The sequence below is a fragment of the Rhinoraja longicauda genome, chromosome 2, assembly GCF_053455715.1.
Source record: "Rhinoraja longicauda isolate Sanriku21f chromosome 2, sRhiLon1.1, whole genome shotgun sequence".
In the NCBI taxonomy this organism is placed as follows: domain Eukaryota; kingdom Metazoa; phylum Chordata; class Chondrichthyes; order Rajiformes; family Arhynchobatidae; genus Rhinoraja; species Rhinoraja longicauda.
In genome coordinates this window covers 96938456-96951448 of record NC_135954.1, presented here as the reverse complement: position 1 = coordinate 96951448, position 12993 = coordinate 96938456, and the positions used below count along the sequence as shown (strand labels likewise).

The 12993-nt window shown below is 45.7% G+C and overlaps 1 protein-coding gene across 3 annotated transcripts in view; it reads right to left on the bottom strand.

The window, feature by feature from the left end:
* rbm33a (RNA binding motif protein 33a) overlaps positions 1–4944 on the bottom strand; it is a 143322-nt gene extending 138378 nt beyond the window's left edge. For all 3 annotated transcript variants that reach the window (XM_078424779.1, XM_078424787.1, XM_078424795.1), the window contains exon 1: positions 4778–4944. In XM_078424779.1, the coding sequence (XP_078280905.1) occupies positions 4778–4796 (19 nt within the window). In that variant the 5' untranslated portion in view covers positions 4797–4944. The remainder of the gene's footprint in view (positions 1–4777) is intronic.
* Positions 4945–12993: the final 8049 nt, after the last annotated feature.

Genomic DNA, 12993 nt, shown 5'->3' with positions numbered 1-12993 from the left:
ATTGTCTTAAAAAAAATAAAATGAATCTCAATGGGGGTAGAGGGGGGGGGGGGAGTGAGGAGGGGGGAATGGGGTGGAGGAGGGGAAAGGGAGCCATTGATACCGTCCTGTTAGCGGCCATCTTCTTTCTCCTTCACTGTGGTGCCGTGCTCCTCCAGGGGAGGGGGAGCGCAATTAAAGGCGGTACAGGGAAGGGGAGAGGGTGTGACCGAGGAGCCTTGGACCCAAAGCCTGTATTGGTGTAGCACCCTCAACCCCCTACTCAATCCCCCATTATCCCCCCCCCCTCCCCACCCGTACTCTTCCCTTCTCCCCACCCCCACCTCCTTGTTGCCCCACCCCCTTCTCCCTGCCCCACCCCCTTCTCCCTGCCCCACACTGTCCCCCTTTCCCCCCTACTCTCTTACCCCGACCCCCAACCCCCTCAACCCCACCCTCCCCTGCCCCCCACACCTACTGTCCCCCTTCCCCCCCCACCCCTCCTCCCCCCACACCCACTCTTCCCCGACCCCTTCCCCCCACTCTCCCCTCCCACCCCCACTCTCTCCTCCCCCCACCCCCTCTCCCCTCCTGCCCCCACCCTCCCCTCCACCCCCTCAAACCCCCCTCCAGCGGGCCCGGCAACGCCACTTAAAGCTCCTCCGTGCGAGGGGGGAGAGGAAAGGGGAGAGGAAGGCACTGCGCATGGATGGATGATGAGAATATGAGTTGATGTCAGAAGCATTTCTCTGCCATATTTTATTCCTTCCGTAGGAAATTCATCTGCTTGACCATTTTTTTCTGTGGGATGGCGTTTTCAATCGCTTTCCAAGCCAGGGATAGCCAAGATTCCCATTGCTGAAATATTAGCAATAAAAGGATGAGCAGTTTCAAATTCCTGGCCATTGACATCTCGCATGACCTGTCCTGGGCCCAACATGTAGATGTAATCACAAAGAAGGCGCACGAGTGCCTCTACTTTCTTTGAGGTATAAAGAGATTCAGCACATCACTGAATATTAGAATAAACTTTGAGAACCGCACTGTAGAAAGTATCCTAACCAATTGTATCATGGCTCGGTATGGCAATCCCAATGCACAGTAATGCAGGAGGCTGCAGAGTGGTGGACTCAACCCAGTGCATCACGGGGTCAGTTCTCCTCACCGTCAAAGCATCTGCATGTGGCGCTCCCTCAAGAAGGTGGCATCTCTCATCATGGAACCCAACAGCCAGGCAATGCCCTCTTCTCACTGTTGCCATTGTGCAGGATATATAGAAGCTTGAAGTCATACACGAGCAGGTTCAGGAACATCTTTCTTGCAGACATCATGGTTTTGTTTTGTTTTGTTTTTTAAATCGACCACCACAACCCTGACCCTACCTTGGCAATGGAACTTGACAGACAGCCTCTTGCACTATCATGGGGAGTCTTGTTTTCTAATTGTGTACTTTTGCACTCAGGACTTGTTTTCTTCCACACTCTTTTTCTTTTCACTATCTCATAGAAGTTGAGTAACTTATGTGTAGGAAGGAACTGCAAAGCTGGTTTACACCAAAGACAGGCACAAAGTGCTGGAGCAACTCAGCAGGACAACATCTCTGGATAGAAGGAATGGGTGATGCTTCGGGTCAAGGCCCTTCTTCAGACTGAGAGTCAGAGGAGAGGAGGCAGAGTAAGGTGTGAAAACTAGATATCAAAGGAGATGTGGGTCAGGGAACATGTAGAATAGATCAGTGTTAGCTAGAAGGTGACAACAAAGCATACAGAAATAAATTGTAATCAGGGGGACAGTCAGACTGGTCGGAGAACTAGGAAGGAAGAGGGATGAAGAGAGAGGGAAAGCAAGGATTACTTGAAGTTATTTATTCATACCACTGGGGTGTAAGCTGCCCAAGCGAAATATGAGGTGCTGTTCCTCCAATTTGCGCTGGGCTTCACTCTCACAGTGGAGGAGGCCCAAGACAGAAAGGTCAGTATGGGAATGGGAGAGGGAGTAAAAGTGTTTAGCAACTGGGAGACTGAGCAAAGGTGTTCTTTTTATGTTTTTTTTTTTAAACTGTTGTCTGCGATGTTGCTGCAAGATTTTTATTGCATGTGTACCGTACTGTATTTGTGCATATCGCAATAAACTTGACGAAACTTGACTTGAATTTCTGTATCTCCCACTTGTTCTCATCAAACCAATTGGTCCCTTCTGGTCAAGGAGCCCCGACTGTCTTCATGTGCTCATTATTGTAAACTACAAGGCAGATGAGGCACTGTGGAAATTGTGAAACTTCCTTTACTTTCTCAAACTGGCAAAAAGCTTCTAATTATGTCAATAGTCTTAAATTTGGCTGTCTTCAAACATCTGCCTGCTCCAGACATACAAGCCAGGGTCCGAACCAATGATCAACGAGAGACCCGATCCCAGTGCAAGCTGGGGTCAAGCAACATTGAATCATCACATCACCCTGCCTTTTAATTTTCCTCTCAGATGCTACACCGCATCTGTAATACTTCTACAGAGAGTGTTAATCTACATACAAATGGATTAACTGCTCATCATCATATTAATGGACCAAATACTAGCCCAATCTCAGTCAGTTTACAGAATGGATACAGCACTTGCCAGGATTAGATTTGGCGATCAAACTCTGAGCCAACATTGACTCTTTCACTGAAGCCACAAGCATAAATCTGAGACATCAGCCTTTCACTTCCACAGAACGACCCCCACAATCTAGGTGCACAAGATCCAGGAGAACAAGGATCAAGTTCCATATTCGGTCCACCTCACAGATACCACTGCCTCCAATGTAATGTACCAGCTCAACCTTCTGCCAATTCAGAAAAGGAGTGCTCAAAGACAAGACTTGACACATAACAGCATACTTATGGTCCACTGAGCAACCATGATACCTGTCCCCCTTGCCCCCCTTTTTATGCTTTGGAACCATCACAAACACTGGAAAAGTAAAGCCAATGCTGATTCCATAAAATCATTGAATTCTATTTGCAGAATAAATTGTATTCTCAGATCAACATCAACAACATCCAGACTCTGATAACCGCCATCAGCTCTAGTGAGCAGACACATCATTAGACATGTCTGCTCACCAGATGTGTTACATTATCAGATGTGTCTGCACACCAGATTCCCAAAAGAAGCACTTTACTGCTCGCTTACCACAAAATTCCCAAAACAATCACTTTACTGCCCCATCTCAGAAAGACTTAAAGGTGAAAAAAAATGCTTCAATCGCATTATCAAACAGGTATAAACAGAAGCCATGCACAAACTGTGCAATGAACACACAACCGCTCCATCCAATTGTCACCTACCTAATCTCTGCCCAGGGATGCAATCCTGCACTTGAAACCAGCTAACTCTGAATACACAGAGCGAAAGCAAAAATTCCTACTACCAAGGGACCAAACTAAAAATATGCCAGCCAACATGAATATATGGGCCGAGTAAAATATTTAACTTTTGCCAGCTGTTAAATAGTGCAATGTGTGAATTACACAAAATTCCTGTTTGTCTGCTGTGGTTACAATTATTTGACATGGCTATCTTAATAATAGCCTTTTTGATACACCAAAAACTCTAATCCATTCAGTAACTTAAAAACAGCCCTGGAAATGTTACCATTGAATGTGTAGTTACTGAGCTGGAGCCTGAAACTGACAAAACAATAACCTGACCAAAATCTGTTGAATTAGGTTGATCTTAATTAAGTCACTGATAAGATTAGTCATCACGTTATTCTAAAAATAAAATGCTGCCGATGTTAAAAGGTTTGACAACATCAGTTAGGAAGGGAGAGACAGGAAGACGGAAGTATTTCCCTTTCCACAGATGTTTCATGAACGGTTGGGTATTTCCCAGTAATTTCTGTATTTACTTTACTAATTCAGCATTTGGCTACACTTTTTTAAACAATGGGCTATCGATAAGCCCTCCATCATTCCCTCGTCAAGACAATGACAAACAATGCCACGATGTAAAGCAATGCCAACAATGTAAAGTACACAAGAGAGAAACATAGAGTGAAAATAAAAACATTATTTTTCAAAATGGTCGTTTGTCTGACAATCAGCATTTGAAAAGACGTGGACAAAGGCAAGCTACCAAATCTGTACAATTCAATTTAATAACTGTGCTCCCTTTCGTAAATATTATGACAATTGAAGTATTGTCAAAGTTTAAAAAAACTCAGTCGAGAAATGACAATGAAAGGAATAAACAAACAAAAAAACTAAACGTAAATTGGAACCCGTGGAAAGATTTGACCCCGAGATCAGAAATCGCGCAAGTTTGTGAAACACAACGAAAAGGAAAACAATTTAAAAATAAATTGTAAATGACAAAGGACCCGCACCTTTGACGAACTAATATTTGCATCCCTGAAGGATGGCAGCCATGTTAACCGCGTATTCAGAACTGTTTATTTTGACTAAGGACTCAAAGCAATTGGGAAAACATTATCAGGCGAGTTGGGAACACCCGGTCGTTCACACAAAAAGGAAGGTTAAAACAACAGCGCAGTCATTAAAGCCCACCACTCACAACCTTTCCCTCCCCGGCACACACAGCCACAGGGAAGACGGCGATGGACACCGATTAAACCCCACCAGGCCCATGGCGAACAAGTGAGGCCGCCAAGCTCTTATAGGTCGCGCATTAGCTCGGGTTACACGGGACACCTGTGTTTTTTTCTACCAGGGTGAGGATTGTGGCCTCTTCAGCCACCGTGACCATGGCAAAGCCCCCCAGTCCCACGGTGTTGTCACTGACGTTAACCGTCGCTTACCCTGTGCATTGCACGCCATGGCGAAGGGACCCTCGTTACACTTCTTGTGCTCACCGCCCGCCTTGCATTAACTTGGATCCGCGCTTCACCGGGGCAGAAAACGATAGAGTCAGGACTGAAATGTTCGTTCCTTTCTCAATTTCTCTCTCCCCCCCCCCCCCGCCGGTTCGTCTCTCTCTGGAGAGAAATCACAACATGGCGGCCTTGCGCCGTCGCCCGCAGCATCACGGGATACTGGAAGACTGCCTTCGCAGCCGCGCATGCGTATAGATGGGAGTCAACCCTGAGGAAGAGTCCACAATTGAACATTGATACCAAATGTGGGAAAAGTTTGGTCTTGTTGTTGAAGATTTGGAGTAAATCTCTTTGATCTTTCTTTGAACATTTCCCGTAGCTCAGTTTTGTTTACTTTAAGGCAAAGGGTCCCTACCTGATCACAACTGACATTACAAAAACTTTCTGAGAATTAGATATTTTCTCTAATTGCTGGACAACGGCTTTGATGTCCAGCAGACCCGAATATACATGTGTGGTTGATCTAACTGTGTGGATCATTTAACCTGAATTTAGACACAAAGTGCTGGAGCAATTCAGCAAGTCAAGCAACATCTCTGGAGAAACGGAACAGTTGACGTTCCAGGTGAGAATCCTTCTTCAGGTTGATTTGGGGCACATTCTCCGATTGTGAGGGTTTAGTGGAGACTGCCAGCAGTTGGGAAACCACAGTCCACCATCCTCCATGCAAAATGAATACAAATATGTTTAAGATTGGCCATTCCTCAGAATTGACTTGGTGTATTCAAGAAGAATCCTCTGATTATTTCTGTAATCATTCTTGGAGATAAGTCGTAGAACCATAATAATAATCTATACACTAAAACTCTTGTATGTTCGCTTGTTCCTGGACTACAGCCAAAACTGTACACGATAGGGGTGGGGGTGGAGAGGGTGCTGCACCAATGCAGGAGTGGTTTGGGACCAATGTGTCCACTTGGTCTAGTAAAGCTGTATTTGTTTTAGACCCAAAGAGAGATATTGCATGGAAACAGACCCTTTACCCTTTAAAGTCTGGGCTGATCATTATCTCCACCCCAATTTATATGAATGCTACATTTTCTTGAAACACTTGTAGGTTAATAATGAAAAAGTTGCTAAAGGCAATCAAATATTATTTAAGGTCAAAACCACGCAGTGGTGCAGCGGTAGAGTTACTGCCTTACAGCGCCAGAGACCTGGGTTCAATCCTGACTACAGGTGCTGTCTGCAAGGAGTTTGTACGTTCTCCCTGTGACCATGGGTGCTCTGATTTCCTCCCACACTCCAAAGATGTACAGGTTTGTATGTTAATTAGCTTCTGTAAATTGTAAACTGTCCCTAGTGTGTCGGATAGTGCTAGTGTACAGAATGATTGCTGGTTGGCATGAACTCGGTGGGCCGAAGGGCGTGTTTCCACACTGTATCTTTAATGTCTAAAGTTTAAAGACTGTAGGAGACAGAGAGGGCATTTGGAGGAATAAACATGGTAATAAGTAATAAGGGAATTGTGTAATCTTAAAGAAGCTAAAATAATGTACAAGTGAGACCTGAATGCTTGCTCTGGTAAAACAAAGGACTTTCACGTCAAAAATCAGACGTTATGATTCATTCTCAGCAGTTAAGATTTCTGGTATACTATCTTTTTAAAACAAGTTATGATGACAAAATCACTTCCACATGGACCCCCTGATCTTAAATGATGTAGATTCTGCGGCAGCAGTCAAAACACTAGGATGGTGTGCTGCCTCCCTGGTGCCAGGGTCCCGGACATCTCGGTGCGGCTGCACGACATCCTCAAGAGGGAGGGGGAGCAGCTGGAAGTTGTTGTGCATGTTGGCACAAACGATGTAGGTAGGAAGAGGAAGGAGATTCTGCAAAATGTTTAGGGAATTAAGTAAAAGGCAGAAAAGCAGAACCTCCAGGGTAGTTATCTCTGGTTTGCTTCCAATACCTCGTGCTAGTGAGGGTAAGAACAGAAAGAAAGGGGAGATGAATGTGTGGCTGAGGAGTTGGTGCAGGGGGCAGGGATTTAGATCTCTGGACCATTATGATCTCTTCTGCGGCAGGGGTGATCTGTACAAAAGGGATGCCTTGCACCTTATACTAACATCCTGGCATGCAGGTTTGCTAATGGGTGGGTTTCAACTAGATTGGCAGGGGGATGGGATCTCATACAGGACAGAGACAGGTGAGAGGTTAGAAGTTGGTATAGAGGGTGGTGAGAGAAAGGTTAGAGGACAGAATAGGCAGGAGAAAGGCATAGAGTGAGGAAGGTTGATTTAAACTGCACGTATTTAAATGCAAGAGGCCTGATGGGTAAGGTATATGAGCTTAGGGCATGGATAGGTACGTGCAACTGGGACGTTGTAGCCATTACTGAAACTTGGTTAAGAGAGGGGCAGGAGTGGCAGCTCAATGTTCCGGCATACAGGTGCTTCAGGAGAGACGGGGTTGAGGGCATAAAAGGAGGGGGAGTTGCGTTATTGATTAAGGAGAACGTCACGACAGTGGTGAGTGGTGACATTATGAACTGGTGAGACTATTTGGGTGGAGCTGAGGAACAAGAAAAGGATGATCACCTTGTTGGGGGTGTACTACAGACCCCCAATAGTCAACAGTAATGAGAAGAACAAATATGCCCGGAGATTGCAGACAGCTGCAAGTCAAATAGGGTTATTATAGTAGGGGATTTTAACTTTCCCAATATTGACTGGGAAAATCATAGTGTGAAAGGTTTTAGATTGGGGGGAATTTCTCAAAGGTATTCAGGAGAGTTTTCTAGGGCAATATGTGGAGGGCCTCACGCGTGAGAAGGCAACACTTGATCTAGTTTTGGGAAATTAGGAAAGGCAAGAGAATGAAATGTTTGTGTAGGAGCCTTTTGGGACCAGTGATCTCTGTTCGATTAGGTTTAAGATAGTTATGGATAAGGACAGAGAGGGCCCATGTGCTAAAATGCTAAATTGCAGTTAGGCCATGAGGGTGTGAGAGAAAGTCTCGTTCAAGTTGATTGAGGCAGGTTGTTTCAGGGGAAAGGTACATCAGCCAAGTAGGATGTTTTTTAAAGTGTGCTGATAAAAGCTCAGGATATGCATGTCCCTATTAGAGTGAAGGACAAGGCAGGCAAATGTAAGGAAGCTTGGCTGACCAGAGAAATTGAAGCATTGGTCAAGGATAAGAAGGACACATGGGACAGGTATAGGCAGCTGGGATCATGTATCCCTGGAGGAGTTTCAGGAACAAAGGGCAAAAAGGGCCAGAAGATAGTTCTGGCAGATAGCATGGAGGGCAATCCCAAGAGATTTTATAAATACATAAGGGGGAAACGGGTAATTAGAGAGAGAGAGTGGAACCCCTCAGGAAACAAAGCGGTCAACTCTGCATGGAGCCACAGGAGATGGGCAATGTCCTCAATGAGTATTTCTCCTCTGTATTTACCGAGGAGAAAGACAGGAGGACGGAGGAACTTGGAGCAGTCAGTGTTACGGTTGAAGAGGTGCTGCAGGTACTATTGTGTATGAAGGTAGACAAATCTTCAGGGCCTGATCATATATATTGGAAGATATTGTGGGAAACCAGAGAGGAAATTGCGGGAGCTCTGGTTGAAATTTACAAGTCGTCTTTAAATACAAGAGAGGTGCCGGAAGACTGGAGGGTGGCAAATGTTGTGCCTCTATTCAAGGGCTGCAGGGAAAATGCTGGGAATTATAGGCCAGTCAGCTTAACATCTGTAGTTAGAAAGTTACTAGACAGTATTCTGAGGGATAGAATACACAGCAATTTAGACAAACAAGGGCTGATTAGGGATAGCCAGTATGGGTTTATACATGGGAGGTCATGTCTCACAAATCTGAGTTTTTTGAAGACATGACCAAAAAGGTCGATGAGGGCAGAGCTGTAGTTGTTGTAATATATGGATTTCATTAAATCATTCAACAAGGCAGCCATGGTAGGCTGCTCTAGAAGGTTAGATTGCATGGGATCCAAGGAGAGATAGCTGAATGGATAGAAAATTGGCCTCATGGAAGGAAGCAGAGGGTGATAGTGGAAGGTTGCTTCTCGGACAGGAGGCCTGTGACTAGTGGTGTACCTCAGGGTTCGGTGCTGGGCCCGTTACAGTTTATCATCTATATCAATGATTTGGATGAGAACGTACACGGCAAGATTAGCAATTTTGCAGATGATAGAAAAGTGGGTGGTTTTGCAGATAGTGAAGATGGTTGTGAAAAATTGCAGCAGGATCTTGATCGATTGACCAGGTGGGCTGAAGAATGGTTGATGGAATTTAATGCAGAGAAATGTGAGGTGTTGCATTTTGGGAAGTCTAATAATACACGGTGAATGGTAGGGTTCTGGGGAGTGTTGTGGAGCAGAGGGATCTAGGAGTGTAGGTGCATAGATCCTTGAAGGAGTAGCAGGTAGAGAGGGTGGTCAAAATGGCGTTTGGCACATTAGCCTTCATCAGTCAGAGTATTGAGTATAGAAGTTGGGAGGGCATGTTGTGGTTGTATAAGATGTTGGTGAGACTGCATTTAGAGTATTGTGATCAGTCCTGGGCATCATGTTATAGGAAAGATGTTGTCAAGCTGGAAAGGGTACAGAAGATTTACGAGGATGTTGCCAGGGCTAGAGGGTCTGAACTATAGCGAGAGGTTGAGTAGACCTCTATTCCTTGGAGCGCAGGAGGATGAGGGGCGATCTTACTGAGGTGTATAAAATCATGAGAGGAATAGATCGGGTAGATGCACAGAATCTTGCCCAGAGTGGATGAATCGAGGGCAAGGAAAAGATTGAATAGGAATCTGAGGGGTAACTTTTTCACATAAAGGGTGGTGGGTGTCTGGAACAAATTGCCAGAGGAGGTAGTTGAGGCAGGGACTATCCCAACATTTAAAAAACAGTTAGACAGGTACATGGATAGGACAGCTTTGGAGGAATATGGACCAAACGCGGGCTTGTGGGACTAGTGTAGCTGGGACATGTTGACCGGTGTGGGCAAGTTGGGCCGGAGGGCCTGTTCCCACACTGTTTCACTATGACTCTATTTTCCCTACTCTAATGAAGACTTCCAATCACATATTGGTGTTTTCCTTCTCTTTAGGCAGTTCGAACTGCCCTGCTCCTCTACCTTGGAGTTACACTAGTATTCGCCATTTCGTCTAATTATCGCTAGCTTCAATCCTTCTGGCCTTTATCTTTTTATTTACTCTCTCCCACCCTTTGACATCCATTTCTTCACAATCCTCAGAGAATTGTAGAACTTCATTGCATTGAAGGAGCCCTTTGGCAATTCTTGTCCATGCCAACCAATGAAAGATTTCCCAATTTCCAGCTCGCTCTGTAGATATCAAGTTTCAGCAATATGCATTATTGAAGAAAGATTTTAGCCTGAGTTTGAAAAACAAACAAATGCTGAAATGAAGACAGGTTGCCAAGGCAACAACTGGGAAGACCTATCTTAGAGCAGATTAGCTTGAAAAATAAGGAGGAAGATTTGTTTATTTATCATAACATATGATTTAGTAAGGGAACAGTTACATTTTGATGTATGATATCTATCATTAACTACCGAGTGGACCCGTTGGGCCCAAACCTGCATTGGTGGAGCACCCTCTCCTACCCCACCCCCCACTCCCATCTCACCTCCCCCCACTCACCCACACCATCCCCCCTCAACCCTCCTTATACCCCCCTCCTCCCCTCACCCACTCAATCCCCCCTCAACCCCCCAAATCTCTCCTGTATTGGTCTAGCACCCTCACCTCCCCCTCCCCCCATGCACCCACTCCATCCCCCTCAACCCCCCTTCCTCCCCTCCCCCCACTCACCCACTCCATCCCCCCTCAACCCCAAACGTCTCCTGCATTGGTCTAGCACCCTCCCCTCCCCCAAACCCCCCCTCCTCCCCCATTCACCCATTCCATCCCCCCTCAACCCCCCTTATCCCCCCTCCTCTCCCACTCACCATCCCCCCTCAACCCCCGCCCCTCCCCTCCCCCCTCACTCACCATCCCCGCTCACTCACCATCCCCGCACAACCCACCTTATCCCCCCTATCTCCCCTTCCCCTCACTCACCCACTCCATCCCCCCTCAGCCTCCCTTGAGCCGGCAGAAATGTCATACAATGGCATGTTAAATGAGTAGGCTGGTGGGATGAAAATTAGGGACCAGAGGAATGCTGTATTTGCTCTAAGCAGGAGGAGAGAGAGTTAGTGCAGAGGGAAAAAGTGCTGTTGAGATGCAGTCAAAGTCTCTGTCCACTCTGATAGAGGGGAAACCAGGTTTGAGGAAACTGGCAGCTATGAGGAATAGCTTAATTCTGAATCTGCTGCCACCAAGGTGGCACGGTAGGGCAGCGGTAGAGTTGCTGTCTCACAGTGCTAGAGATCTGGATACGGTTCTGAATACAGGTGCTGAATACAGGTGCTGTCTGTATGGAGTTTATACCTTCTCCCCGTAATCGCGTTGGTTTTTCCCCATTCTTCAAAGATGTACAGGTTTGTAGGTTCATTGGCTTCTGTAAAAAAAATGTAAATTGTCCCTCGTGTGTTGGATAGTGCTAGCAGATAGAGATCGCTGTTCAGCAGACCTAGTGGTCCGAGGGCCTGTTTCCTCGCTGTCTCCCTAAACTACTAAACTTCTGTTCTCCCAGTGCATCTGTATGTTTCTCACTCCATAGGAGATAGCTAGACTGTTGAATATTTCCAGTATCTACAAATATTTATCTTTAGGTCTGGTGGATACAGTCAGAGTACATTATATGAATATTGTACACCCAAGGAGAAACAGCTGAAAGACCACTATAATTCTTTCAGACTGCTTTCTTTGCTCAAAAATGCATCAATCCATTAAGGACATAGTAGAAAGGGCCCTTGAAATGTTGAATGGGGGAAAAAAATATGTTGTGCTCTAAAACATAACTCTTTCTTTGTTGATAATGAATTGTTTGTTGTGTAGATCCACTCGGGGTAAATGTTTCCAAGAAAAATATTCTTCACTTCAGAAATAGCCGAACTAGAAAAACCTGGATACTCTGGCCCAGTGAGCCTCATATCTGTGATAGGCAGATTACTGGAGAATATTCTAAGGGATATGATATATATGCATTTAGAGAGATGGGGGCTGATTAATAATAATAATAATAATAATAATAATAATAATGCATTACATTTATATAGCGCTTTTCATATACTCAAAGACGCTTTACAGGGATTTAGAGAACATAGGGAAGTGAATAAATAGATAAATAAGTAAACGAACAGAGATAGGAGACAGAAGGTGAGGTGACCTTCAGTGGTTGAAGGCAGTACTGAACAGGTGAGACTTCAGTGATGTTTTGAATGTGGTGAGTGTGGAGGAGTCTCTGACGGTTTGGGGTAGTGAGTTCCATAGGGTGGGAGCAGCGATGGAGAAAGCCCTGTCCCCCCAGGATCTGAGTTTGGTCCGGATGTGGGGGGATAGGAGATTGGCAGCAGCAGAGCGGAGGGTGCAGGTGGGAGTGTGCCTGTGGAGGAGGTCGGTCAGGTAGGATGGGGCCAGGTTATGGAGGGCTTTGTAGGTCATGAGGAGGATTTTGTACTGGATTCTCTGGGGGATGGGGAGCCAGTGGAGTTTGTAAAGGACGGGGGTGATATGGTCACGGATCGGGGTGTGGGTGAGTAGACGGGCAGCGGAGTTTTGAATGTATTGAAGTTTACTGATGATTTTTGAGGGTGCGCCATAGAGGAGGCTGTTGCAGTAGTCCAGACGGGAGGTGATGAAGGCGTGGATGAGGGTTTCTGCAGCTGTGGAGGAGAGGCATGGACGGAGACGGGCAATGTTTTTGAGGTGGAAGAAGGCTGTCTTTGTGATGTGTTTGATGTGTTTGTCGAAGGAGAGGGTTTGATCAAAGACGATTCCAAGATCGTCAGCATGGTTTTGTGTGTGGGAGATCGTGTCTCATGAATCTGATTTTTTGAAAATATAACGTAAAAGGTTGCCTTAGAGGGAGTACAGAGAAGGTTCACCAGATTGATTCCTGGGATGGCAGGACTTTCATATGAAGAAAGACTGGATAGACTCAGCTTATACTCGCTGGAATTTAGAAGATTGAGGGGGGATCTTATAGAAACTTGCAAAATTCTTAAGGGGTTGGACAGGCTAGATGCAGGAAGATTGTTCCCGATGTTGGGGAAGTCC